Below are 26048 nucleotides of genomic sequence, written 5' to 3' on the forward strand. Positions count from 1 at the left end.
AAAGAATCCTATTGGTATCCTGACTAAGAATAATAAGATAACCATAGCTTGCTTCAAGCCAACAATCTCCGTGGGATTCGACCCTTACTCACGTAAGGTATTACTTGGACGACCCAGTGCACTTGCTGGTTAGTGGTAGGATTTGTGAAAAGTGTGATTTACAATTTTGTGCACCAGAAATATTGGTCATTTGATAAATGATGGAATAGTTTTATATGTGGGATTGTGAAGTATCTATGTAAATAAATAATGTAAAGAACTTATTGTTAAGTTTTATTTTCTATGTATTTAAGTTTCAAATGTGATGTACATAAATAATGAAATATTAATGTTTATAAATTTTGAAATCATTAAATATGTCAAGTTTTAAAATAAAATTTCAGTATATGACATTATTTTTATGTGCAGTATTTTTTAGAAAAATAATTCCAATCAAGTATTCAATTTAAACTGTGCATACTACTCATTTTATTATTATTTGTCTTTGAAAAAAATGACAAGGATATATAATGAAGATGTATGCCTTGCGGATAGTGCAAGTTCGCACACTATTCTCAAAAGTGATATATATTTTACCCATCTGGTGCCAAAAGAAGAATGTGTTAATACTATTATTGGCTCAGGCAATATGATTGAAGGCTCCGGAAGAGCTATAATTTTGTTTCTTGGAGGAACAAAATTCATAATAAATAATGCACTATTATCTACCAAGTCTCGAAGAAACTTGTTGAGCTTTAAAGATATTCGCCGAAATGGATATCATATTGAGACTATGAATGAGAGAAGTCATGAGTACTTATGTATCACAACTCATGATTCAAATAAAAAGGTTATATTGGAAAAATTACCCTCACTTTCTTCTGGGTTATATTATACCAAGATTAGTGCAATAGAATCACATGCCATCGTAAACCAGAAGTTTACTAGCCCAAATGAATTCATAACTTGGCATGATAGATTGGGTCACCTGGGAACAACCATGATGAGAAGAATTATTGAAAACTCTCATGGACATTCACTAAAGAACCAGAAGATTCTGAAAACTAGTGAATTTTGTTATGCTGCATGGTCTCAAGGAAAGTTAATTTTAAAGCCATCACCAGTAAAGATTGGATTTGAGTCCCCTGAATTCCTAGAAAGGATTCAAGGAGATATATGTCGACCTATTCATCCACCATGTGGATCTTTTAGATATTTTATGGTCCTGATAGACGCATCTTCGAGATGGTCACATGTGTGCTTATTATCTTTTCATAACCTAGCGTTTGCGAGATTACTGGCTCAAATTATTCGATTAAAAGCACAATTTCCAGAAAATCCAATCAAAGCAATTTGTCTTGATAATGCTGGTGAATTTACTTCCCAAGCTTTTGATGCTTATTGTATGGCTAATGGGTTAGCAGAATCACTTATTAAGCGCCTCCAATTAATTGCTAGACCTTTACTTATGAGAACAAATCTCCCAACCTCGGTTTGGGGGCATGCTATTTTACATGCCTCAGCACTTATTCGTTTGAGGCCAACGAGTTATCATCAGTTCTCTCATATGCAATTTGCTTTTGGCCAGCAGCCAAATGTTTCCCATTTAAGAATATTTGGGTGTGCGATATATGTTCCNAATATATGTTGGATATGATTCTCCCTCTATAGTGAGGTATCTTGAGATACAAACTGGAGATGTATTTAAAGCCCGGTTTGCAGATTGTCATTTTGATGAATCAAAATTTCCAACATTAGGGGGAGAGAATAAGCTTCCTGAAAAGGAGCTTAATTGGAATGCATCATCGTTGATGCATTTAGATCCTCGATCAGGGCAATGTGAACTGGAAGTTCAAAAGATTATACATTTGCAAAGAATAGCAAATGATTTGCCTGATGCATTTTCCGATACAAAGAAGATAACTAAATCTTATATACCAGCAAAAAATGCCCCAATTCGAATTGATGTCCTAGTAGGACAAGTAGCCACTGAAGCAAATTCACGCCAGAAGCGTGGTAGGCCTGTCGGTTCCAAAGACAAAAATCCTCGAAAGAGAAAAGAGGTGAATAATATTCCTGTTGAAAAAGATATAGTAGAGACACCTGCAGTTGTCCAAAATTCTGATATAGTGTTAACGTCAGAAGACGTTCAAGTACCTGAAAATTGTGAAAATGATAAGATCTCGATAACTTATGTCTTTACAGGAGAGAAATGGGACCAAAATAAGACAATTGTCAATGAAATATTTGCATATAATGTGGCATTAAATAGCATGCATGAAAATAAGGATCTTGAGCTAAGATCAGTCGAAGAATGTTGACAAAGGAATGATTGGCCAAAATGGAAAGAAGCCATGAAGGCTGAGTTAGACTCACTTGCTAAACGTGAAGTCTTTGGACCTGTAGTCCGTACACCAGAAGATGTAAAACCTGTTGAATATAGGTGGGTATTTGTGAGAAAACGAAATGAGAAAAATGAAGTTGTGCGCTATAAAACCCGACTTGTGGCACAAGGTTTTTCACAAAGGCCCGGTATAGATTAGGCCTGGTATAGATTATGAAGAAACGTATTCCCCTGTAGTGGATGCGATAACATTGCGTTATTTGGTCAGTTATCTGCATATCATAAACTTCATATGCATTTAATGGATGTGGTAACAGCCTATTTATACGGCTCATTAGATCGGGATATCTATATGAAAGTCCCTGAAGGACTAAAGATATCTAAACCATCCAATGAATATTCACAGGGGTTATACTCAGTTAAATTGCAAAGATCTTTATATGGTCTAAAGCAATCTGGACCAATGTGGTATAATCGTCTTACTGAGTATTTGGCCAAAAACAGATTCAAGAATGATGATATCTGCCCATGTGTTTTCATAAAGAAAACTGCATCTGGATTCATTATTATTGCTATGTACGTTGATGATTTAAATATCATTGGGACTCCTGAAGAGATTCCAACAATTATAAAAACTCTAAAAGAAGAGTTTGAGATGAAAGATCTTGGAAAGACTAAGTTTTGTCTCGGCTTGCAGATCGAGCATATAAAAAATGGGATCTTTATTCATCAAACAACATAGACAGAAAAGATCTTGAAGAGATTTTATATGGATAAGTCACATCCCTTGAGTACCCCAATGATTGTAAGGTCTTTGGATGTGGAAAAGGATCAATTCCGTCCTAAAGAAGAGAATGAAGATATCCTTGGTCCTGAAGTACCATATCTTAGTGCCATTGGAGCGCTAATGTATCTTGCTAATAATACAAGACCCGATATATCATTTGCTGTGAATTTACTAGCAAGGTATAGTTCTTCTCCAACCAAAAGACATTGGAGTGGAATCAAGCAAATCTTTCGATATCTTCATGGAACGGTTGATATGGGATTGTTTTATCCCTATGGATCCAAGTCACAACTAGTTGGCTATGCAGATTGATGAGCGGATAATTTATACGCTTTTTGGCATTGTTTTTAGGTAGTTTTTAGTAAGTTCAAGCTACTTTTAGGGATGTTTTCATTAGTTTTTATGTTAAATTCACATTTCTGGACTTTACTATGTGTTTGTCTATTTTTCTATGATTTCAAATAATTTCTGGCTGAAATTGAGGGACCTGAGCAAAACTCTGAGAAGGAGGCTAACAAAGGACTGCTGATGCTGTTGGAATCTGACCTCCCTGCACTCGAAATGGATTTTATGGAGCTACAAAACTCCAAATGGCGCGCTCTCAATGGCGTTGGAAAGTAGACATCCAGAGCTTTCCAGAAATATATAATAGTCCATACTTTATTCGGGAATTGATGGCGTAAACTGGCGCTCAATGCCAGTTCCATGTTGCTATCGGAGTAAAACGCCAGAAACACGTCACGACCCGGAGTTGAACGCCCAAAACACGTTACAACTTGGCGTTCAACTCCAATAAAAGCCTCAGCTCGTGGATAGACCAAGCTCATCCCAAACATACACCAAGTGGGCCCCGAAGTGGATTTATGCATCAATTACTTACTTTTGTAAACCCTAGCAGCTAGTTTATTATAAATAGGACTTTTTACTAGTGTATTAGCTATCTTTGGACGATTAGTTCTCAGATCATGGGGGCTGGCCACTCGGCCATGCCTGAACCTTTCACTTATGTATTTTCAACGGTGGAGTTTCTACACACCATAGATTAAGGGTGTAGAGCTCTGCTGTACCTCAAGTTTTAATGCAATTACTACTGTTTCTATTCAATTCTCTTTATTCCTGTTCTAAGATATTCGTTGCACTTCAACTTGATGAATGTGATGATCCATGACATTCATCATCATTCTCACCTATGAACGCGTGTGACTGACAACCACTTCCGTTCTACCTTAGGCCGGGCGCATATCTCTTAGATTCCCCAACAGAATCTTCGTGGTATAAGCTAGAATTGATGGCGGCATTCATGGGAATCCGGAAGGTCTAACCTTGTCTGTGGTATTCCGAGTAGGATTCCGGAATTGAATGACTGTGACGAGCTTCAAACTCCTGAAGGCTGGGCGTTAGTGACAGACGCAAAAGAATCAAGGGATTCTGTTCCAACCTGATTGAGAACCGACAGATGATTAGCCGTGCTGTGACAGAGCATTTGGACCTTTTTCACTGAGAGGATGGGATGTAGCCATTGAAAAAGCAAGCTGTATGTAGGGCATCACCGTTGTCAATGGCTACATCCCATCCTCTCAGTGAAAAAGGTCCAAATGCTCTGTCACAGTACGACTAATCATCTGTCGGTTCTCAATCAGGTTGGAATAGAATCCCTTGATTCTTTTGCGTCTGTCACTAACGCCCAGCCTTCAGGAATTTGAAGCTCGTCACAGTCATTCAATTTCGGAATCCTACTCGGAATACCACAGACAAGGTTAGACCTTCCGGATTCCCATGAATGCCGCCATCAATTCTAACTTATATCACGAAGATTCTGTTGGGGAATCTAAGAGATATGCGCCCGGCCTAAGGTAGAACGGAAGTGGTTGTCAGTCACGCGCGTTCATAGGTGAGAATGATGATGAGTTTCACGGATCATCACATTCATCAAGTTGAAGTGCAACGAATATCTTAGAACAGGAATAAAGAGAATTGAATAGAAACAGTAGTAATTGCATTAAAACTTGAGGTACAGCAGAGCTCCACACCCTTAATCTATGGTGTGTAGAAACTCCACCGTTGAAAATACATAAGTGAAAGGTTCAGGCATGGCCGAGTGGCCAGCCCCCATGATCTGAGAATTAATCGTCCAAAGATAGCTAATACACTAGTAAAAGGTCCTATTTATAATAAACTAGCTACCAGGGTTTACAAAAGTAAGTAATTGATGCATAAATCCACTTCAGGGGCCCACTTGGTGTATGTTTGGGCTAAGCTTGGTCTATCCATGAGCTGAAGCTTTTATTGGAGTTGAACGCCAAGTTGTAACGTGTTTTGGGCGTTCAACTCCGGGTCGTGACGTGTTTCTGGCGTTTTACTCCAGACAGCAACATGGAACTGGCGTTGAGCGCCAGTTTACATCGTCAATTCCCGAATAAAGTATGAACTATTATATATTTCTGGAAAGCTCTGGATGTCTACTTTCCAACGCCATTGAGAGCGCGCCATTTGGAGTTCTGTAGCTCCAGAAAATCCATTTCGAGTGCAGGGAGGTCAGATTCCAACAGCATCAGCAGTCCTTTGTTAGCCTCCTTCTCAGAGTTTTGCTCAGGTCCCTCAATTTCAGCCAGAAATTACCTGAAATCACAGAAAAATATACAAACACATAGTAAAGTCCAGAAATGTGAATTTAACATAAAAACTAATGAAAACATCCCTAAAAGTAGCTTGAACTTACTAAAAACTACCTAAAAACAATGCCAAAAAGCGTATAAATTATCCGCTCATCACAGATGCCGGATACTTGTCTGGTCCACAAAAAGGGAGATCTCAAACAGGATACCTGTTCACATATGGTGGTACAGCTATATCATGGAGGTCCACGAAACAAACGATAGCAGCAACCTCCTCTAATAATGCTGAAATACTCGCGATTCATAAAGCTAGTCGTAAGTGTTTTTGGCTGAGGAGCCTGATTCAATATATTCTGTCATCATGTGGACTGATTGATTATAAGATAACTCCAACTGTCTTGTTTGAAGATAATACAGCATGCATTGCTCAACTTAAGGGCGGATACATCAAATGTGATAGAACTAAGCATATTTCTCCCAAATTCTTCTTCACCCATGATCATCAAAATCAAGGGACAATTGATGTCCAACAGATTCGCTCAAGTGACAATCTGGCAGATTTATTCACAAAGTCACTCCCAAAATCCTCCTTTGAAAGATTGGTACATGAAATTGGGATGCGCCGATTTCGAGACATTAAATGATGTCGGCAAGAGGGGGAGACTGTACTCTTTTTTCCTTGGTCAGATTTTTTTTCCATTGGGTTTTTCTTGACAAGGTTTTTAATGAGACAGTCCCCATCATTAAAGGATATTGTACTCTTTTTCCTTCACTAAAGTTTTTTTCCCACTAGATTTTTCTTTAGTAAGGTTTTAACGAGTCAATAATCTTTAATGGTCATCCAAAGGAGAGTGTTGCGATAAGGATGAAATGGATGACCATGAAAGAATCATCTTTTCCATGCTGAATGGCTACATTATCAAAGCTCTTACATTTATGATAGTGGAAAATATTTGCCTCCTTGCATGTATAAATAGCCAACCTCAGTGCATGATATTGACACAGCAATAATAAAACAAAAGTAAATACTAATTATTTTAATGTTAGAATCTTTTATGTATACATCTTTATTTTATATTTAATATATCTTTTATTTATTTTACAACAATTTTTATATAATCAAAATTTCAATCATATATTTCATAAGGATATTAGTATTATGTAATTTCATCAGTTACCGTGTTAATCTCCTAAAATGAAAGATGCACTATCTTATCGGATATTTTAAAATTACCTTAAATAATGATAATAATAATAAATTTCCTAATTTTAAAAATATTTAAATTGATATTCATATTTTAAAAGAAATCCTATCCATTCGCAGATTAAATTCTTTTTTGGCAAGAAGCCAGAATTTTAAAGGAAAATAAACAAAAATAAGCTTAGCTGAGCAAAGCAACGAAAGTAAGCGAGCGAGTGAAATGTACCTGAGCAAAACAACTTGGTTAATTTGGTTTTTACGTTGAAAAACACTGAACAACCGCTGAATTTACGAGATTGGGTTTGCTTGCAATAGGCAAAGGCAGAAGAAGCGGCAGGCGCAACCATAAACCGCCACATACAAATCACGATCTGCCACGTCATCCCAACCCCCATGTACCATATACGTCACCAACAACGCCAACACGCGCGTAATATAAATAACCAAACAAGGGCAATCCCGGAATAACTCATTTTCAACACACCGCCATCTCCGATCGTCGCCGCTCTTTCTTTTCTTTCTCTTTTCTCTCTTTCCATCTTTTATTCGCTTTCTTTCTCTTCAGCGCCTCCACCGACTCGGTTTCTGACTTGCCCTAAGTCATCGCCGGTCCAGGCCGGTTCGGTTCGAATCCGCCATGGAGATCGCGCACGAGCCACCGCCTTCTCTCGACGGCAGCCCTATCGCCGCCGAAACTGTTGCAAACTCTCCGCCGTCGTCGTCTTCCTCTTCCTCCCCTTCGTCTTCTGCCTCCTCTCTGGCTTCGTCACCTCGCGCTGCAAAAGGAAAGGAGATCGAATCAACCGCATCGTCGGCAGCGCCGGCGCCGGCGGCTTCGCCTACTGCTAGGTACGAAGATGATGACGAGGAGGAAGAGGACGTGTGCCGGATATGCAGGAACCCTGGCGATGCCGAGAACCCTCTCCGGTATCCTTGTGCGTGCAGCGGGAGTATCAAGTTTGTGCATCAGGATTGTCTCCTTCAGTGGTTGAATCACAGCAACGCTCGCCAATGCGAGGTTAATCCCTTATTTTTGCCCTATTTCTTCCTAGTTGTTCGCCGTCATAGCTCTGAAACATGATTGTAGTTCGTTGTTTGGTTTGATCCTTTGAAATTAGCATGGATTAACTTCTATAGATGCTTTTTTAGAAAAATTTGAATTTCTGATCCGTATCTTTTATATTTCACACATGTTATTTAAATAGAGCTGGTGAGAGTTCCTTTCTCAGAAGTTAACTCCCATGTATATAGTATTGGTTCTATATGATTATTTAGCTAGGTTTTACCTGAACTTGAGCTCACATGAGCTGTCTAGTGATGAAGACGAAGATTTAGAAGTATTCTAATTTGATGTTAAGTAAGAGTGATGGCAATGTGTCATACAGTTGGTTACTCTTGGACTTGGAAGAGTTGATCGGAAACATATGTAATAAACTTATACTGAAAGTAGGGCTTTGTTTTTAAAATCAGTTCATATGCTATGTTCAACACGCCAATAACCCTGCCTGAATGTACCTGAGTTGGGACAACGTTTATGGTGTACTTCTAAGCCTTACATCCCTTTTGATTTTGATGGCTCTCCTAAGTTTGTTTCATATATGCTGCAGGTCTGCAAGCATGCATTCTCGTTTTCTCCTGTTTACGCTGAGAATGCCCCAGCTAGGTTACCGTTTCAAGAATTTGTGGTTGGAATGGCAATGAAAGCTTGCCACGTTCTGCAATTCTTCTTGCGCCTGAGCTTTGTGCTATCCGTGTGGCTCCTAATTATACCTTTCATAACATTCTGGATATGGCGATTGGCTTTTGTAAGAAGTTTCAGTGAAGCCCAGAGGCTATTCCTAAGTCATTTATCAACAGCAGTTATTCTGACTGATTGCCTCCATGGTTTCCTGCTTTCTGCAAGCATTGTCTTCATATTTCTTGGGGCCACTTCTCTGAGAGATTACTTTAGGCATTTGCGAGAAATTGGGGGACAGGATGCTGATAGGGAAGATGAAGTGGACAGAAATGGAGCGCGAATTGCTAGAAGAGCTCCTGGACAAGCTAATCGTAATATTAATGGTGATGGGAATGGTGAAGATGCTGGTGGAGCACAAGGAATTGCAGGAGCTGGACAAGTGATTAGAAGAAATGCTGAAAATGTTGCTGCACGGTGGGAGATGCAAGCAGCACGTCTTGAGGCCCATGTTGAGCAGATGTTTGATGGTCTGGATGATGCTGATGGAGCAGAGGATGTGCCCTTTGATGAACTTGTCGGCATGCAGGGTCCAGTTTTTCATTTGGTTGAGAACGCATTTACTGTAAGTCTATTAAATTCATGTTATAACGTCTAATGTTCGTTATTCATTTATTACAATGTTATTGGTCTTGTTATTGCTTCTTTATAAAAAAATGGACAAGTTGGCCTAGGCAGATAAGAATGTTTAGCCAAAAATGATTAAGCTTATTTTAGTTGCATTTATGTCAGTGAGCTATATTTAACAAGCTCCTCTCCCGAATAAAGATGATGTATATTTTGTATTCAAACATTATTTTAGTATGCTATTGCGGTCATGGATGAAATGCAATCTTGATTAATAAACTTCTCTCATAACATGTGAATGGAAGGAATGCACTAATATGAGGTGATGAATTTTACTTGATCAGAGAAAAATATTCATTACTTTTGCATGTAAAATTTAAATCTGGGGGTTGGTTGCATGAAATCCAAGCCTCATTCCCTTAAAATTGATTATTGGCTGTGTTTTGATCATTAGGTGGAGCATGAGTATTGAATTCTATGATTATCTTTCTTATGTTAATTGGTCATTTTGTTGAAGCAGCAGCTTATGTTCATTAAGTTATATATTGTGCTGATAAACTTTGATGATAATTTTAATGTTTTTCTTTGACAAAATGAACCCATTGTTTTACATGGTATTTTATTTAGAGATTAAATATGTTGTTCCACATGCAGGTGCTTGCAAGCAATATGATTTTCCTTGGTGTTGTAATCTTTGTGCCCTTCTCATTGGGTCGCATCATACTCCATTATCTTAACAGCTGTTAAGAATTTGTCATCTGAGACTCAAGAAAGTGGATCAATTGGTCAGGTTGCAGACATGCTGAAAGCGAATGCTAGTGGATTGAGTGAAATGGCAAACAACATAAGTGAATCTGCCTCGTCTGATCTCTTGAAAGGAGTGTCAATTGGAACTTCAAGGCTTTCAGATGTTACTACTTTAGCAATAGGATATATTTTCATATTGAGTCTAATTTTCTGCTACTTTGGTATTGTTGCTTTGATTCGTTACACGAAGGGTGAGCCTTTGATGATGGGAAGATTCTATGGTATTGCTTCTATAGCAGAAACAATTCCATCTCTCTTCAGGCAGTTTTTGGCAGCAATGAAGCACTTGATGACTATGGTTAAGGTTGCTTTCCTTTTGGTTATTGAACTTGGGGTATTCCCCTTGATGTGTGGATGGTGGCTTGATGTTTGCACCATACAGATGTTTGGGAAGACAATGGTTCACAGAGTTCAGTTCTTCTCTGCATCACCTTTAGCAAGTTCCCTAGTCCACTGGGTTGTGGGGATTGTGTATATGCTACAAATTAGCATATTTGTCAGCCTTCTTAGAGGGGTAACATTTGCTCATATGCCATGATTCTTAAAGCTATTTCTATTTTTGACTACTAGTTTACATGTTTCATCTGTTTCTTATGGCAGGTTTTGCGCAATGGGGTTCTGTACTTCCTTCGGGATCCAGCTGATCCAAACTACAATCCGTTCCGTGATCTGATTGATGATCCTGTCCACAAGCATGCTCGCAGGGTTCTGTTATCTGTTGCAGTTTATGGCAGTTTGATTGTGATGCTAGTATTTTTGCCTGTTAAACTTGCCATGCGGATGGCTCCTTCTATTTTCCCACTTGACATATCGTAAGCTGACCTCCTTGAGCGGTTCCAACATTTCATACATGCACTCAGCCTCTCTACAATAGTTATTAACTTCAAATACATATTTTTGCAGGGTTTCTGATCCATTCACTGAAATCCCAGCGGACATGCTTCTCTTTCAGATTTGTATCCCATTTGCTATTGAGCATTTTAAATTGCGGACAACTATTAAATCCCTGCTTCGATACTGGTTCACAGCAGTTGGTTGGGCACTTGGTTTAACTGATTTCTTACTGCCTAGACCTGATGACAATGGTGGTCAAGAAAATGGAAATGGGGAACCAGGCAGGCAGGACAGGCTACAGGTTGTACAAGCAGGAGTGCACGATCAGGGTATGGTGGCCTTTGCAGGGGATGATTTGAATAGGGTTATTAATGCAGCAGGTGATCCAAATGCGGCAGAGGATTATGATAATGATGAACAATCTGATTCTGAGTGAGTTCCTTCCGTATTGTTAGATTAAAGTCCCACTATTATGATTTAGGCCCTTCCTCCTCTCTATCTAGTTATTTTGTCTATGGGACCTTTTTGTACTTTTTACTTTTTTTATCTTTTATTTTTTTATGTTTACTTTGCATAATTCATCGATGATAGGTCTAGCTGCTAATCTGTGTGTGTACACTCATGTTTCGGAAGCTATTTCTCTGGCACCATCTGATTACATATTTTCTTACTCCAGCAGTTATGCTTTTGCACTTCGCATTGTTCTACTACTGGTGATAGCTTGGATGACCCTGCTTGTCTTCAACTCTGCCCTGATAGTTGTACCAATTTCACTTGGACGGGCACTTTTCAATTCTATTCCACGTCTGCCCATAACGCATGGCATTAAGTGCAACGGTATGTAATTGAGTGAACTGGTTTTTGTTCCCAAACTTTGTTAATATGAATGTGGTTGTAATGTTGTATCTTTCTTCAGATCTGTATGCATTCGTAATTGGAAGCTACGTGATCTGGACTGCTGTTGCTGGAGTTAGATACTCGATTGAGCAATTAAAAAAAAGGAGGGCCTCAGTCTTGTTTGGCCAAATATGGAAGTGGTGTGCCATTGTTATGAAGAGTTCTGCACTTTTGTCTATATGGGTAAGGATGGTCATTGATCTTGTTATTCAGCCTGATTTTGCTTATGCATAGTTTTTCTTTATTTTAAATTATCTTCCCCGCTTCCCCTTATTTTAGATATTTGTCATCCCGGTGCTAATTGGGCTTCTCTTTGAGCTTTTGGTCATCGTGCCAATGAGAGTTCCAGTGGACGAAAGTCCTGTGTTCCTCCTCTATCAAGACTGGGCTTTAGGCCTTATATTCCTAAAGATATGGACAAGATTGGTAAGTGTTTTTGTTTTTTAAAAAATTATCTACATTTCCTTGGCTGTACTAACTTTTGTAATTGATCCATTTTATAGTAACTCACAAAGTTTCGCATTAATTAATGACTATCCCACAGATTGTCCAATTTATCTGGATCTACATAGCCATATGACAGAGACAGTATAGAATCCAATGTCATTGTTTGATCCATGTTATCATCTACACCTGTTGTTCATACTTCCTTCTAGCATATGTAGTTTATTATTCCTAGTAGGATTATATACCCTCTTACACCCTATTTTGGATATCAAGTTGGCAATGGTATTAACTTTTTATGAGAATGACTTGTAAGGTTAGGTCCTGGTGAGTTATACTTTGCATTGTAAGCAGGGAGAAATTTTGGCTCATCTTCTATAATTTTTAAGTTCATCAATTTCCTATCAGCTGACCAAGTATTGCTAAAGAAAAGTTGAAACCTTTTCATACCCGACTAATAATTTGGAATTGATAAGCTTGCTTTGATTTTCTTGGTGCTGACTTAGTTCTTTGAATAGGTTATGTTAGACCACATGATGCCTCTTGTGGATGACAGCTGGCGAGTAAAGTTTGAGAGAGTGAGAGAAGATGGTTTCTCCAGGCTACAAGGCCTTTGGGTCCTTCGGGAAATTGTACTTCCAATCATAATGAAACTATTGACAGCATTGTGTGTACCTTATGTTCTTGCCAGAGGTGTGTTTCCGGTACTTGGGTATCCATTGGTGGTCAATTCTGCTGTATATCGGTTTGCATGGTTGGGATGCCTCTGTTTCAGTTTCTTGTGCTTTTGTGCCAAGAGATTTCATGTTTGGTTTACGAATCTTCATAATTCAATACGCGATGACCGGTATCTCATTGGCCGGCGGTTGCACAACTTTGGAGAACATGTCGAGAAGGCAAATGAAGCGGGAGCTTCTACAGGTGTGCCGGATACAATTTTATCTGACCACGAAGTAGATGTTGGACTTAGGCTGAGGCGCATAAATCAACAGGCAGGCTGAGATGTATTTCAGGTATGAGAACTTGTTAAACCTCATGCCTGTTGGTTCTGCTCATGAATCGGTAATGTATAATTATGCACCTTCTTTGGATAGTTATTACAACATCTGTCACAACACCTGTACTTCAGTCGAGAAAAAACAGTATGTTTTGCACAATAATTTAGCTAATGGTAGGAAAATAAAGGTAGAAATTATTTACTTTTTGTTTTTTTATGTTTTTGGGTTGTTGAAAGAAGGAAGCGGGTAGCATGTTGGAGTCTGGGTTGCCTTTCGAAATGTTTGGATTATCGTGGTTTGAAGTAGACATGAGGATGTAGGATCATGAAAGTTAACCATAACCTGTATACAAAAGTACCTAGGGTGTTCCAACGTGAACTTCTGATGGGTAGCTAGAAGGTTACTTTTAGGGAATGAAAGCAAGGTTAATTTGAATAGATGTTTAGTTAGCGTTTAATTTTTTGTCATGGGCACAAGGTCTTCAATTACCGGAGAAACCTTTTTATTCTTTGATACAAGATGTAAATTGCAAATGTGGATTTCTTTTACTTTTTGGACGTTTTTCAAATTTCAAATTTGATGGATCTCGACAATAACATTTTTAACGATTTATTAAAAGTAATTGAAAACATATATATTTGCTAGGTAGGTTCCTGCTTGTAGACTATGTGTGTGTTTGGATTTCAGTTTGCAAACGGGAGTTTGTACAAAATTGATTTTGTAAAATTGATTTTGATAAAAAGTAAGTTTGAGTTAACGGGATTTATGTTTGACAATCTTTATATCAAAATTGATTATAGGATCATAATTTATATTATACAAATTTTGATAATAAACGTAGTATATAATAATTACAATTACAAATATTACAAAGTCAGAATAAATAGATAAAATTAATACAAAATAAAAATAGAGTACATCAAAGAACAGAAAAAAATGATAAGAAATAATAAAAATTTTATAAAACCAACAATATATATCATATGAACAAAAAATACAATAAAATCAAATAAAAAAATAAAATTTCATATATAACATAAATACAATGCAGGAAAAGATAGAAAAAAAAAGAATTTATATGAACAAAAAATAATAAAAATATTATAAAAAAAGTCAACAATATTTGTCATATAAATAGAAGAGCACTACACAAATAATATAAAAAAAAATTAAAATATTCAATTTGCTGGTAATTAAAATAAATCTGAACTAATTTGATGAAAAAAAAAGTTGTAACTAAGAATTATAAAGAAGAAGGAAAAACTACAAAGAACTATTTTTTTTTTATAGAAGAAAATGAAAGGTATGGTTGGTAAAAAAGAAATAAATTTTTCATCTAATTTTTCAAGGGTGATCACCAACCATGAACGTGAAACACAAGCTACAAATTTTAGCTTTTCCTGAACGTGCGTTCAAAGGCAGAATCATTTCTACGTTTTGAAAGATAAGAATTGCCAAACATAAAAATGAAACTTTCAAGAAGCTCAAACGCACTTCTATTTTCTCCAACGTGATTGTCAAACACACCCTATAAAATCCATACATTTCCCGTCTTGAAGAAATGTATGAGGAACCCGTTAAGGGTCTACTGAAATTACTATTCAACCTTCTTTGAAAAAAAAAATCTTTACAAAATTCAAGAAATGTGAATTAGATCAAATTTGGTTATTGATAATGATATTTCTAAAGCTGAAGAAAAAACGTTAATAAAAAAAAAGCAGCTAAAGAAAAACTGATGATAAAAATTATTTTATGTACACGAAGAGTATCACAGTTAGTCCTTATGTATTTTTTTAATTAATCAGTATTTTTTAAATTAAATAATCAGTTATTACAATAATTAAATTTTGTAGTAGAGAAATAATTAAATAGGGTTAAGTATATTTTTCGTCCTTAAGGTTTGGGATAAAAATCAAATTTGTTTCTGACATTCTTTTGTTATTAAAATCATTCTTAACGTTACAAAACATTAAAACATTATAAAATTATTCTTTTGTTCAAAAATATTTTTTGGAATAATTTTACCTTTTAAATAAAAAAATATTAAAAAAAAACATCCCCCTCCACCCAATCCGTTACCCCTACCCCATCCCTTATCCTTACCTAAAATAGAAAAACAAAAAGAAAACAAAAAAACAAAAAGAAAACAAAAGACAAACAATCCTATCCCTTATCCTTACTTAAAACAGAAAAACAAAAATAAAAAAAAAACAAAAGACAAACATCAGAAGAGAGAAACATAGGGGAAGAAGAAAGAAGAGAGAAACATAAGGGAAGAAGAAAGAAAAGGAAAGGACGAAAAGGGAGGTGACGGCGGGGAAGAGTGTGGCCGCCGCTGTCGCCGTTGTTGCCGTCATTGTGTCGTGACTAGAGAGAGACAAAACAAGCAGATGAGAGAGAAGAGAGGAGCAAAGGGAGAAGAAAGAAAAGGAAGAAGGAGGAGGACGGCAGGGAACAATGACGGTAGGGAACGGTGATGGCAAGAAACAGTAACGGCGGAGAGCTACTCTGTCGACGTTGGGCTCCATCACCGTTGTTGAGCTTTTGGTGGTGAGGGGCTCTGCTCTTCCTCCTCGCTCGATCTATCTTCTCCTTAGCCACAGCTGCGATAGCGTCGGTGATGGCAGTAGCTTCCGTGCCGTCGCTTCTTCCTCCTCTTTACTTCAACCGCGACGGCGACGGACGGCAGCAACACCACCCCTCTTCTCTGAGTTTTCCTCCTCTCTTTTTTCTCCCTTTTGTCTTCTCTCTTTTCTGCGTTCTCTCTCTTGAGTTTGAAGGATTGGAATTTGGAATTTTCTATCTTGAATTTTGAAGGACTGTTATTATTGTTGATGAATTTTTGAATTTAAGTATATTGTTGCTGTTGATTACGTGTTAGTTTTGTTTGATTTTTTTGAATTTAAAAAATAGTTGTTGTTGTGATGGATTTTTGAAACTGGATATAATGTTTTGTTGATTCTATGTTGGTTTTGTTTGATTTTTTTGAAATTAAAAAAAAATTGTTGGTATTGTTGTTGTTGAAGATTTGGGTGGAGACAATGGAGTAGGGAGGAGGTTGAGGTAGAGGCTGAAGTAAATAATAGAGTGAGGAAGATAAAGGAAAAAGATGATGATGAAGGGTATTTTAGTCTAAAATTTTAAAAAAGGATGATTTTATAACGTATTGTAACGTTAAGGATGATTTTAATAACAAAAAAAGGTTGGAAACGAATTTGATTTTCACTCCAAATCTTAGGAACGAAAAAAGTATTTAACCCTAATTAAATACGTATTTTATAGTTTGATTGGTGTTTAATTTTCTTTTTCACATAGTATGGTTATTGAAAATAAAAGCGATCGACTATTTCAGAACCCTAACTATTATGTACCGTTCTCCCATCCCGCATAGTTGAATTAGAACATCGTTATGCAGCCTAGCAGTATTTGTTTTTTTTCTCAAAGACTGATGCAATTTTATTTCGAATGGAAGAAAAGTGTGTACAAAAGCCAGGACTACTAGTAGAGGAAAGTGGGATTCTCCCAATTTATAAAGATATAGATAAACTTTTAGCATAATTCTCCTTAGACATGCAGTTTGGATATTATTATGTCTAACGGACTGGGGATTAATCTGTATATTAATTTTTTTTTAGATTAAAATGTCCATTTTAAAAATTTTTGAGGACTAATTTAGATAATAATAGAATAAAATGACTTTGCATAAAATTTATCTAAACCCTAGTTTAACTATAATTTGTGTCATTTAAAAATAATTTGCTTCAAACTAATCAGTCCTTGAAGAAAAAAAAAGTAATAATTTGATTATTCACGATATTAAATGATAGACATGTTATGTTCTTCTATCAATTCATCATGTAAAATTTAATAGTGGTACTTATATGTACCATTAACTCATGTGATGTATCTGTTTATGAAAAATCATCACGTAGATAACTTTTGGAGTAAAATTTCACCTATTTTGGTAGGATTTGTGGTTAATATACAACAGTTTATAAAGATTATATAAAAATTCAAAATATAGTGAATGTTTTATTGTCTAAAAATATATCGTTTTCATACTTATGTGGCAATAATAAAACATGCAATAGACAACGAAATATATAGACAATTTCGTTTCATTTTACACTATTGCACTTATTAATGGAAGGACATACATGTTCACTATTTACTATCATGAAAGACTTAATTAGTATTTTTTTTTCAAAGGTTAATTAGTCCGAATTCAAAATCCTTAAAGATAAAATTATCACTTTACTCTTAAAAGTATCATATCAATGTTTTTCCTAATGATTAAAGTATCGTTTTTGTCTCCAACGTTTGGGATAAGTCCTATTTGTGTCCCTAACTTTGAAATCATCCTATTTGTATCCCTAATATTTGTAAAAGTGATTTGATGTTATCTTGCCGTCAATTACACATCAAGAGCTTTAGTTGGAGTTCTGAAAATCTCTTCTTAAAGATAAAATATGAATGTTTGGGATAGAACCGATGATCTATCCCGGATAATAACTCATCAAAAGTTGAAATTAATTCCTGTAATATTTACATAATTCACTTTTTTGGGGATATAATTGAATCTGAATACAAATAGTAGGTACAATATTGAAATCGAACACATTCAAGTGAGACCTGATTGAGAATGAATACATCAAAGTGAGAATGATTGAAAAATACAATCTGATCTGTTAGTATAATTGACGGTAGGATAATATTGAATTATTTTTATAAGCGTTAGGGATACAAATAGGATAATTTAAATATTAGGGATACAAATAGAACTTATCCCAAATATTTAGGGACAAAAACGATACTTTACCCATTTCTAAATTATTTTACCGTTATATTTCATTTATTTTGTATTTTGTATATAATTAATTAAATAATCATGTAAGTAAATCCGTTATTTGTCGATACATACCGATACCTTTTTTTTTTCATTACTATCCAAACAAGATCTATCATTTCAAACACAAGTTCGAACACAGTTGCTTTATTTCATACTTCCCCATGGTCTCGGGTGCAAAATCTAATAAATTAATGATGGTTAATTACTCTGTAGGTCTTTATAATTTTATCGAATTTTCAATTAGGTCTCTATATTTTTTTTTTCCTTTTCAGTTAGGTTCCTATACATTTTTTTTTCAATTTAATTCCTGTTAACGTTAAACATCAAAGAAATGTTAGTGAATTGTGAAATTACTTGTATACCCTTAGGGACCTAATTTAAAAGAAAAAAAGTATAAAGACCTAATTGAAAATTCAATAAAATTATAAATATTCAATGAAAGATATTACTATAATCCCTATTCAATGATTCTACGATATGAAAAATATTCCTATAATCTCTTTTATTTTGTCACTATCATTCTTTTGCTTATTGATATACAAATTGTACCAAAAATACCTTCTCATTTTTCTTGACTTTTAAAATACTTTATTTTAAGAACATACAAAAAAAAGTAATGGATAAAATGAAACAGATATAGTAGTAATAAGTATATATCAAATTCAACTTCTATCATTCAAGGATTCAATATGATCATGTAACATTTTACATCTGTGTGGATTCATAGAATATAATTTGTGTCTTTATCATATTATGGTAAACCATAGAAAACCTCAAGGCTCGGTATTTGTGTTATTGAAATTTAAAATCTAAAAACGAAAACCATAGAAAATGTAATTTCAGTATAATACAGATAATCTGAAAATCAATTCTTGTATTGGAGCCTCCCACTCTTTGAACCAGCATAGGGATCAACAATAACATTGATAACAACCGGTATCCGAGCCGAGAAGGATTCTAAAAGAGCAGACTTAAGTTCATCAAGTGTCCCAATAAGATAGCCCTTTCCACCAAAAGCTTCAATCAAAGCATAGTAGCTAGCCTGCTTTTGGAACAAAAGAAGTCGGAACAGGATCATTTTTGTGAAAAAGTAATAACTAAAATTGTTTACAAAAATAATTTCTATATAATTTTTCAAACAAGAGAACCAATTTTCTCTGCACATAATTTTCTCAAACAAGACATGGCAATAGTAGTCTAAAATTTTTTTCGCACATTCATGGATTAAACCATGTCAAACAATATCAACAAGTGAATATCATTGGACCAAATATAATTAAGCATGTTTATTTAATAATCAACTATCAAATTAATAATAATACAAGATGAGAAAGCAAACTTATGAAATTTCAAAAATTCGTTACACAAGTTGAACAATTGATGTCCTAATAAATTCAAACACTTCAAAAGTTCTTTTTGACTAAGAGATTTGAGGTTTCCAGCATTCAAAAAATCAACACTAAATTCCTGTACAAATTTGGTACCAATTTGGACGAATTAACTGTAGTTATTTTAAAATGGGAATAATAATTCATATATAAGTTGAAAATGAAAAAAAAAAACAAAAACTCTTGGCCATTTTGTGATTTTTTTTGTTGCAAAACTTGATTTGTTGGATGTATGAACTTTAATGAGTTCATCTTGTTCATATTTAACAGAAGTTCTGAAATATCAAGAGCTTGATCAATTGCTTTACCAAGTCTTTGAAGTTCTTCAAGTAATATATCACGAACAGTTAATAATGCTTTAATAAACATTTTCTTTTTCACATCTAAATAAGGATTGCATAAAATGTTACTTTCGCATGGCTTCAATATCTTCACCAGTGAGGATTTGTGCAGTGTTATTGTCAACCAATTCGTGATTATCTTTGGATTCAAGATTCGGTTGACCACCATCTTTTATTTCCATATTGTTAGTAGCATCAGCTATAAGTTTATTTCATCCATGTGATTAATAGAATTACTTTTGGAGGTTATTATAAATTAGGAATAGTTTCTGAATTGAAACTAGAAACTATAACTTACATCAGCACTAAACTATTATAATATGCAATGATGCATAAGCATAGATACCTTGAGGGGAAGGTATAAAAAGGAGAGAGGGAAGTGCTATCGAGCTGAAAGAGAGAACCGAAGCGAGTGCCGATTAAAGGTTGGACAGAGTAGTTCTTATTCCCAATCTTCAATTTCTTGCGTAATGAAAACATTATTGTTATTATTATTAAGTTAGTTAATTAATTAATAAAGAAGAAGAATAACTTACGCAGCGGGAGAGAGGCGATCGAAGACGAGACGGTCACCGTCGTTGATGTCAAGCAAGATGCTGCATCCTTCCCACGTCACTCTTCCGTTATTACTTTTATTGCTAAGTGAGGCACGGTGACGGAACACGACGAATAGAGCAGACGCAGTGCATCGCAGCGCAGACCAAAGACAAACAAAGCAGAGCAGTGCAGCATAGACCAAGGACCACGACGACGTAGATGGATGATGACGCAGATGGATGACGACGCAGATGAATGGTGGAGAAACGCCACTGGATTCAGAGAGCAAGCGCTGCCTAGGGTTCTTTAATTTTGGGACAAAATGCTAAGGGTAGTTTTGACATTTTGAAAAAATAGAAGTGGGTTTAATTAGTTATTTTAATTCAAACATGAGAATATTCGATTTTTGAATAGAATATTCTGTTATTTCATACGGTTTTGTCATGGCAGGGACTAAATTGAAAAAAAATAATGTATAGGGACCTAATCAAAAAGAAAAAAAGTATAGGGACCTAATTGAAAATTCGGTAAAACTATAGGGACGAACAGAGTAATTAAACCATTAATGATAAATAATAACCTTTACTCGGATATCTTTAGCCTTGGCCATGAACCTCCTTTTCTTTTGATTTTGGAGCGAAAAGTTCTACTTTTTTATTAATGCGAATTCTGACTAACCAAGCAGACAAAGAATTTTGCATTTTTTATTTCTCCTGCTATTTTAGTTGTACAAGTTTTGTATGAGTCTTTTCCATTTCCATTTACGAAAGGTAAAAATTTGCGGATTAAAAGCTAAAGCAACAAATAATAAAAACACGATCCAAGTCGAGTTGTTGTGCATTGTCTGTCTTTCTCTAAAATTAAGCCTTAATGAAGATTGACCGAAAAAGAAAAACAAATTATTTTGCCATTGTATAAAATAGCGACGGGCCCTTTAATCGCTTTAAGAAAACCGTACTAAGTAGTTCCATATCTTTATTAGGAATTACGAATGAAAAAATATTAAAATAACTAAACAAGGATGACTCATCTTTGTTTGTGCAGCTTGGAATAACGGGGTCCCTGATGTTGTTAGAAGTTTGATAAAGGTACATATGGATGCTCTTCTCTTCAATAAGAAAACTTTTGGTAATGTGTTTGTCAAAAAGAAGGAGTTGGAGAGACAATTGAATGATATTCATATTTCTCTTGAGTGTATGGAGGATTTGGGGTTGAGGGCAAAAGAACAAGTTATCTATGATGAACTAAATACTATCATTCTTCAAGAAGAACTTATGTGGTATCAGAAATCAGAAGAGCGGCCGATTCAGTGTGGGAACATGAACACTAAATTTTTTCACTTGCAAACAATCATCAGGAAAAAGCGGAATAAAATTCGTAGACTGTCTTTGAAAGATGGAACTTGGGCTACTGAGTCGCAGGAGTTAGAGAAAGCAACAAACTCCTTCTTCTAGAAGTTTTTTATCTACAAGGGAGCATATTGATCTTCATGCTATGAAAGACTTTCCCAGTCCTTCCCTTAGTAAGCCTGTCAAAGGTTGGTTGAACCGGTGGAGTTGGAAGAGTGAAACGTACTGTAATGACCATGAATTCTTTTAAAGCTTCAGGACCAGATGGTTTTCAGACCCTGTTTTATAAGGAGTTTTGGAACTCTCTATGCTATGATGTGTGGGGGTTAGTCAAGAGAGCCTTTGAGGGAGAAATTTTAAATGCTGCTATTTTCAAGACCTACATTGTTCTAATTCCTAAAGTTGAAGATCCTACGTTCTTTATAAAATCGTTACAAAAGTGCTGATGAACAGGGTTAGACCCTTTCTGTCAAAGATCATTGGCCCGCTTCATGGTGGTTTTATCCCGGAAAGAGGTACTACAGAGAACATCATCATTGTGGAGGAAATTATGAGTTTCATGAAGAACACTTCTTATAGAAAAGGGACCATGATCTTTAAGATTGACTTGGAAAAGGCATATGACAGGATATACTGGAGATTTCTTGAAGCAATTTTGGTTTGGTTTGGCTTTTCGAGGGCTACTATTCATCTTATTATGGCTTGTGTGACGTCATCTTCTTTATCTGTTTTGTGGAACGACGAGAAACTTTAGAGCTTTAATCTCCAGAGGGGTTTGAGATAAGGGGGTCTCATGTCCCATATCTCTTTGTGCTTTGTATGGAATGTCTTGCTTGTTTTATTACCCATCAGGTTTTGCAGGGCTCATGGATATCGGTGTCGGTTTCCAGACATCGCCCAAAAAAACCCAATTGATGTTTGTTGATGATCTACTTTTGTTCTGTAAAGCTACGAAAGCTTAGGTAGAGGAGGTTATGCAGTGCATGAACTTATTTTCCAAAGCATCAGGCCTGCGGGTGATGCGTAAGCATCTTTCTTATCTTTTTCTAGTGAATTTGCATTTAAATTGTTGAGTTTAGTCAAGAATTAATTATCATTTAGCCACTATGGATGCTACTTTGAGTCTCGTGCAATTTTGTTTATTTTAGGTAGCATTTGGCTAGATTTGATGGAGAGGAAGCTTGCACAAATGGAAGGAGCACAAGAATTAAAGGAGATGATCAGCGAGGAGCGATGCGTGCGCGTACCTGACGCGTGTACGTGATTTGGAGATTTGTGCAGCGACGCGTGCGCATACCTGACGCGTACGCGTGACACGCAATGAAGACCATCGACGCGTACGCGTGACTAACGCGTACGCGTGACATGCGCCACGTGCAGAAAACGCAGAAAATGTTGGGGGCAATTTCTGGTCCCCATTTTGGCACTCAAGTAAGGCGCAGCTATCTGCCAAGTTAGGCGTGGATCTAGTGAAGCCAAGTGATCCCCACGTTACAAGGCACAGATTATTTAATTAATTCTGATTTAAATTTAAATTTTAAAATAGGAAAATATATTATTTTAATTTTAAAAATTAGATTTTAAATTAATTAGAATTAGATATAAAAGATAATATTATTCTATTCCACCTCATTCCGCACTTTTACAGTTTACCTGAATCCTTATTTTCTCTCTGAACCATGAGCAACTAAACCCCCACTGTTAAGATTGGGAGCTCTGTCTATTGTATGGATTGATACTATTATTTTTCTATTTTAATTCATATTTTGATTTATAATTCAAGAATTGTTTTCGTTCTTTATCTTATGAATTTGGGTGGAACGGAAGTATGACCCTTTTTCTAATTGAGTTCTTGTATAACTTGGAAAAGCTCTTTACTTGAACAACAGCTTGAAAACAATTTCTCCTAAATTCTAATTATCTGGATTTAACGGGATACGTGACATATAATCCTCTTATATTTTGGATAATTAGGATTTTTGCGGCATAATAACTAGAATTAAACTTCACCCCCTAATTTGAATTAATTGACCAAGGAATTGGCGATTGATGAGAATTAGAGGAGACTAGAAAGGTCTAAGGGATTAGGATCTAGTCACATATAGTTTGCCATGAATTAAATCTTGCATGATTAAAATAAATTAATAAGAAAAATCAATCCGGAAAATAGATAACTCTGAAGCCTTAACTGCCTTCTTCATATTATTTTTCCCAACTTATTTACTTGCCTGTCTTTCTAATATTCTGAATTTATTGTTAATGCTTTTGAATCTTCAAACCATTTTCTGTTTGTCTGACTAAGCTAATTACTCAATTATTGTTGCTTGATCCATCAATCCTCGTGGGATGGACCCTCACTCACCTGAGGTATTACTTGGTACGACCCGGTGCACTTGTCGGTTAGTTTGTGGTTGTAAATTTCACACCAAGTTTTTGGCGCCGTTGCCGGGGATTGATTGTGATTGACAACTACTCGTTGTTTGATTGCTTAGATTAGATAATATTTTTTTCATTAATTATTTTTTTTAGTATTGTTAGATTTTATTTTTCTTTCTTTCTTTATTTATTTCCTTTTCCTTAATACCCCCTCCCCTGTTTCGTTTTCTATTTCTTTTCTTTTATTAGTTAGTTTTAAATATATATATTCATAAAAATAGCACTAATATTTTTCTTAATTTTTGAAATTAAGTTTGGTGTTTCCTAGTTAGTCTTATTTTAATTTCTCTTATTTAATTTGCCTAATAATTTCGAAAAATTTTTAATCTTAATTTTACAAGTGATTCTCAAAATTTAGTGTTTGTTTGTTTTATTCAATATTTTTATCTCTTTATTCAGGTTACCTCACTGGGAATTCTCTGCACTCTGACGTAGAAAATTCTAACTTTTCTTGTCTTCTATTTGTTTATGCGCAGGAGCAGAGACAAAGAACATCTCTTAGACTTTGATCCTAAACCTGAAAGGACTTTCAGGCGATGTTTGCAACAAGCAAGACTTTACAAGGCTGTAGAATCCATTATAGATCCTAACAATACTGATAATGCCAATGTGGCAAATCTGAATGGGAATGAGCAACAGAGAGTGCTTGGCTCTTACTCTGCTCCTATTGCAGATCTTTATTGAAAAAGCATTGTGGTGCCTCGTATAGATGCGAACAACTTTGTGTTGAAGCCACAATTGGTTATCCTGGTGCAACAAAACTGCCAATATCATGGTCTTTCCTAAGAAGATCCAAATCAATTTATTTCTAATTTTCTGCAGATTTGTGATACTGTGAAGACAAATGGAGTGAAACCCGAGGTGTACAAACTCATTCTCTTCCCATTTGCTCTGAGGGATGGAGCAAAGCTATGGCTAGATTTCCAACCCAAGGAGAGTCTGGATACTTGGGACAAGGTTGTTACTGAGTTTCTTACTAAATTTTTCCCACCAAAGAAGCTGACTAAGCTTAGGGTGGAGGTTCAGACCTTCAGACAGAAGGATGGTGAAACTCTTTATGAAGCTTGGGAGATATACAAGCTACTGACTAGGCAATGCCCTCTAGATATGTTCTCCAAATGGACCCAACTAGATATCTTTTATGAAAGTTTGGGTGAAATGTCTAAGATGTGCTTAGATAATTCTGCTGGTGGTTCACTGCACAAGAAGAAGACACCAGAGGAGACTATTGAGCTTATTGAATTGGTTGCTAGCAACCAATATTTATACTCATCTAACTGGAATCCTGTGAACTTTGAGACTCCTCAAAAGAAGGGTGTTCTGGAAGTAGAAGCTCTTAATGCTATTCTTGCTCAGAACAAGCTTATATCTCAGCAAATAAGTCTACTTACTCAACAGATGGGTGGCATGTAAGTCTCAGCACTCAACACCCAAAATGCACCTCAAGATGTCCCTTATGACATGACAGGTAATTTTATACAAAATGAGAATTATGATTATGCTCAATCTTTTTTTGAACAGGTAAATTAGATGGAGAATGGTCCTAGAAACCCCAATAATGATCCATACTCTAAGACATACAATCTTGGGTGGATGGACCAACCTCAGAGATCTCAGAATTTCAACAATAATTCTCAGAGCGGATTCCAACAGAACAATCATAATAACCGCCAATTTCAGTCTCATCAACAACAACCACCTCAGTAGGCAAATTCTCAATCCCAACAAGATTCTAATTGGGAGATGATGAGGAGTTTTATGCCGGAAACCAGAGCCTCTATTAGAAACTTGGAGGTGCAAATGGGCCAACTGAGCAAGCAAATACCTGAGAGGTCTGCAAATACAATTCAAAACTTGGAGATTCAGATGGGCCAATTAGCCACAAAAGTTAATAAAATTGATAAGAGGACCATTAATAGCCTTCCTGGTAACATAATTCC

General features: G+C 35.8%; 1 protein-coding gene, 1 long non-coding RNA gene and 1 other non-coding gene across 4 annotated transcripts; 1 reads left to right on the forward strand and 2 right to left on the reverse strand.

Moving 5' to 3' along the window:
• Positions 1–7385: 7385 nt before the first annotated feature.
• Positions 7386–13409, forward strand: LOC107470010 (probable E3 ubiquitin ligase SUD1). Its single transcript, XM_016089397.3, is given in 10 exon segments — positions 7386–7944; positions 8534–9226; positions 9883–9959; positions 9961–10549; positions 10636–10847; positions 10939–11301; positions 11546–11706; positions 11786–11949; positions 12046–12192; positions 12729–13409. Coding segments are annotated over 10 exon segments (3270 nt in total). The 5' UTR covers positions 7386–7563; the 3' UTR covers positions 13212–13409.
• A 5338-nt stretch (positions 13410–18747) lies between these two features.
• Positions 18748–20648, reverse strand: LOC127743203 (uncharacterized). 2 transcript variants are annotated; one of them, XR_008004567.1, is made up of 3 exons: positions 20323–20648; positions 20133–20248; positions 18748–19099 (listed from the first exon to the last, which is right to left on the reverse strand). It is a non-coding gene; the product is annotated as an uncharacterized LOC127743203 (long non-coding RNA). The 2 variants fall into 2 exon arrangements; XR_008004566.1 differs by having other exon boundaries at positions 18748–19102.
• A 4465-nt stretch (positions 20649–25113) lies between these two features.
• On the reverse strand, positions 25114–25220 carry LOC127743483 (small nucleolar RNA R71). The gene has a single exon (XR_008004875.1). It is a non-coding gene; the product is annotated as a small nucleolar RNA R71 (small nucleolar RNA).
• Between the last annotated feature and the right edge of the window lie 828 nt (positions 25221–26048).

The sequence above is a fragment of the Arachis duranensis genome, chromosome 10, assembly GCF_000817695.3.
Source record: "Arachis duranensis cultivar V14167 chromosome 10, aradu.V14167.gnm2.J7QH, whole genome shotgun sequence".
Lineage (NCBI taxonomy): Eukaryota > Viridiplantae > Streptophyta > Magnoliopsida > Fabales > Fabaceae > Arachis > Arachis duranensis.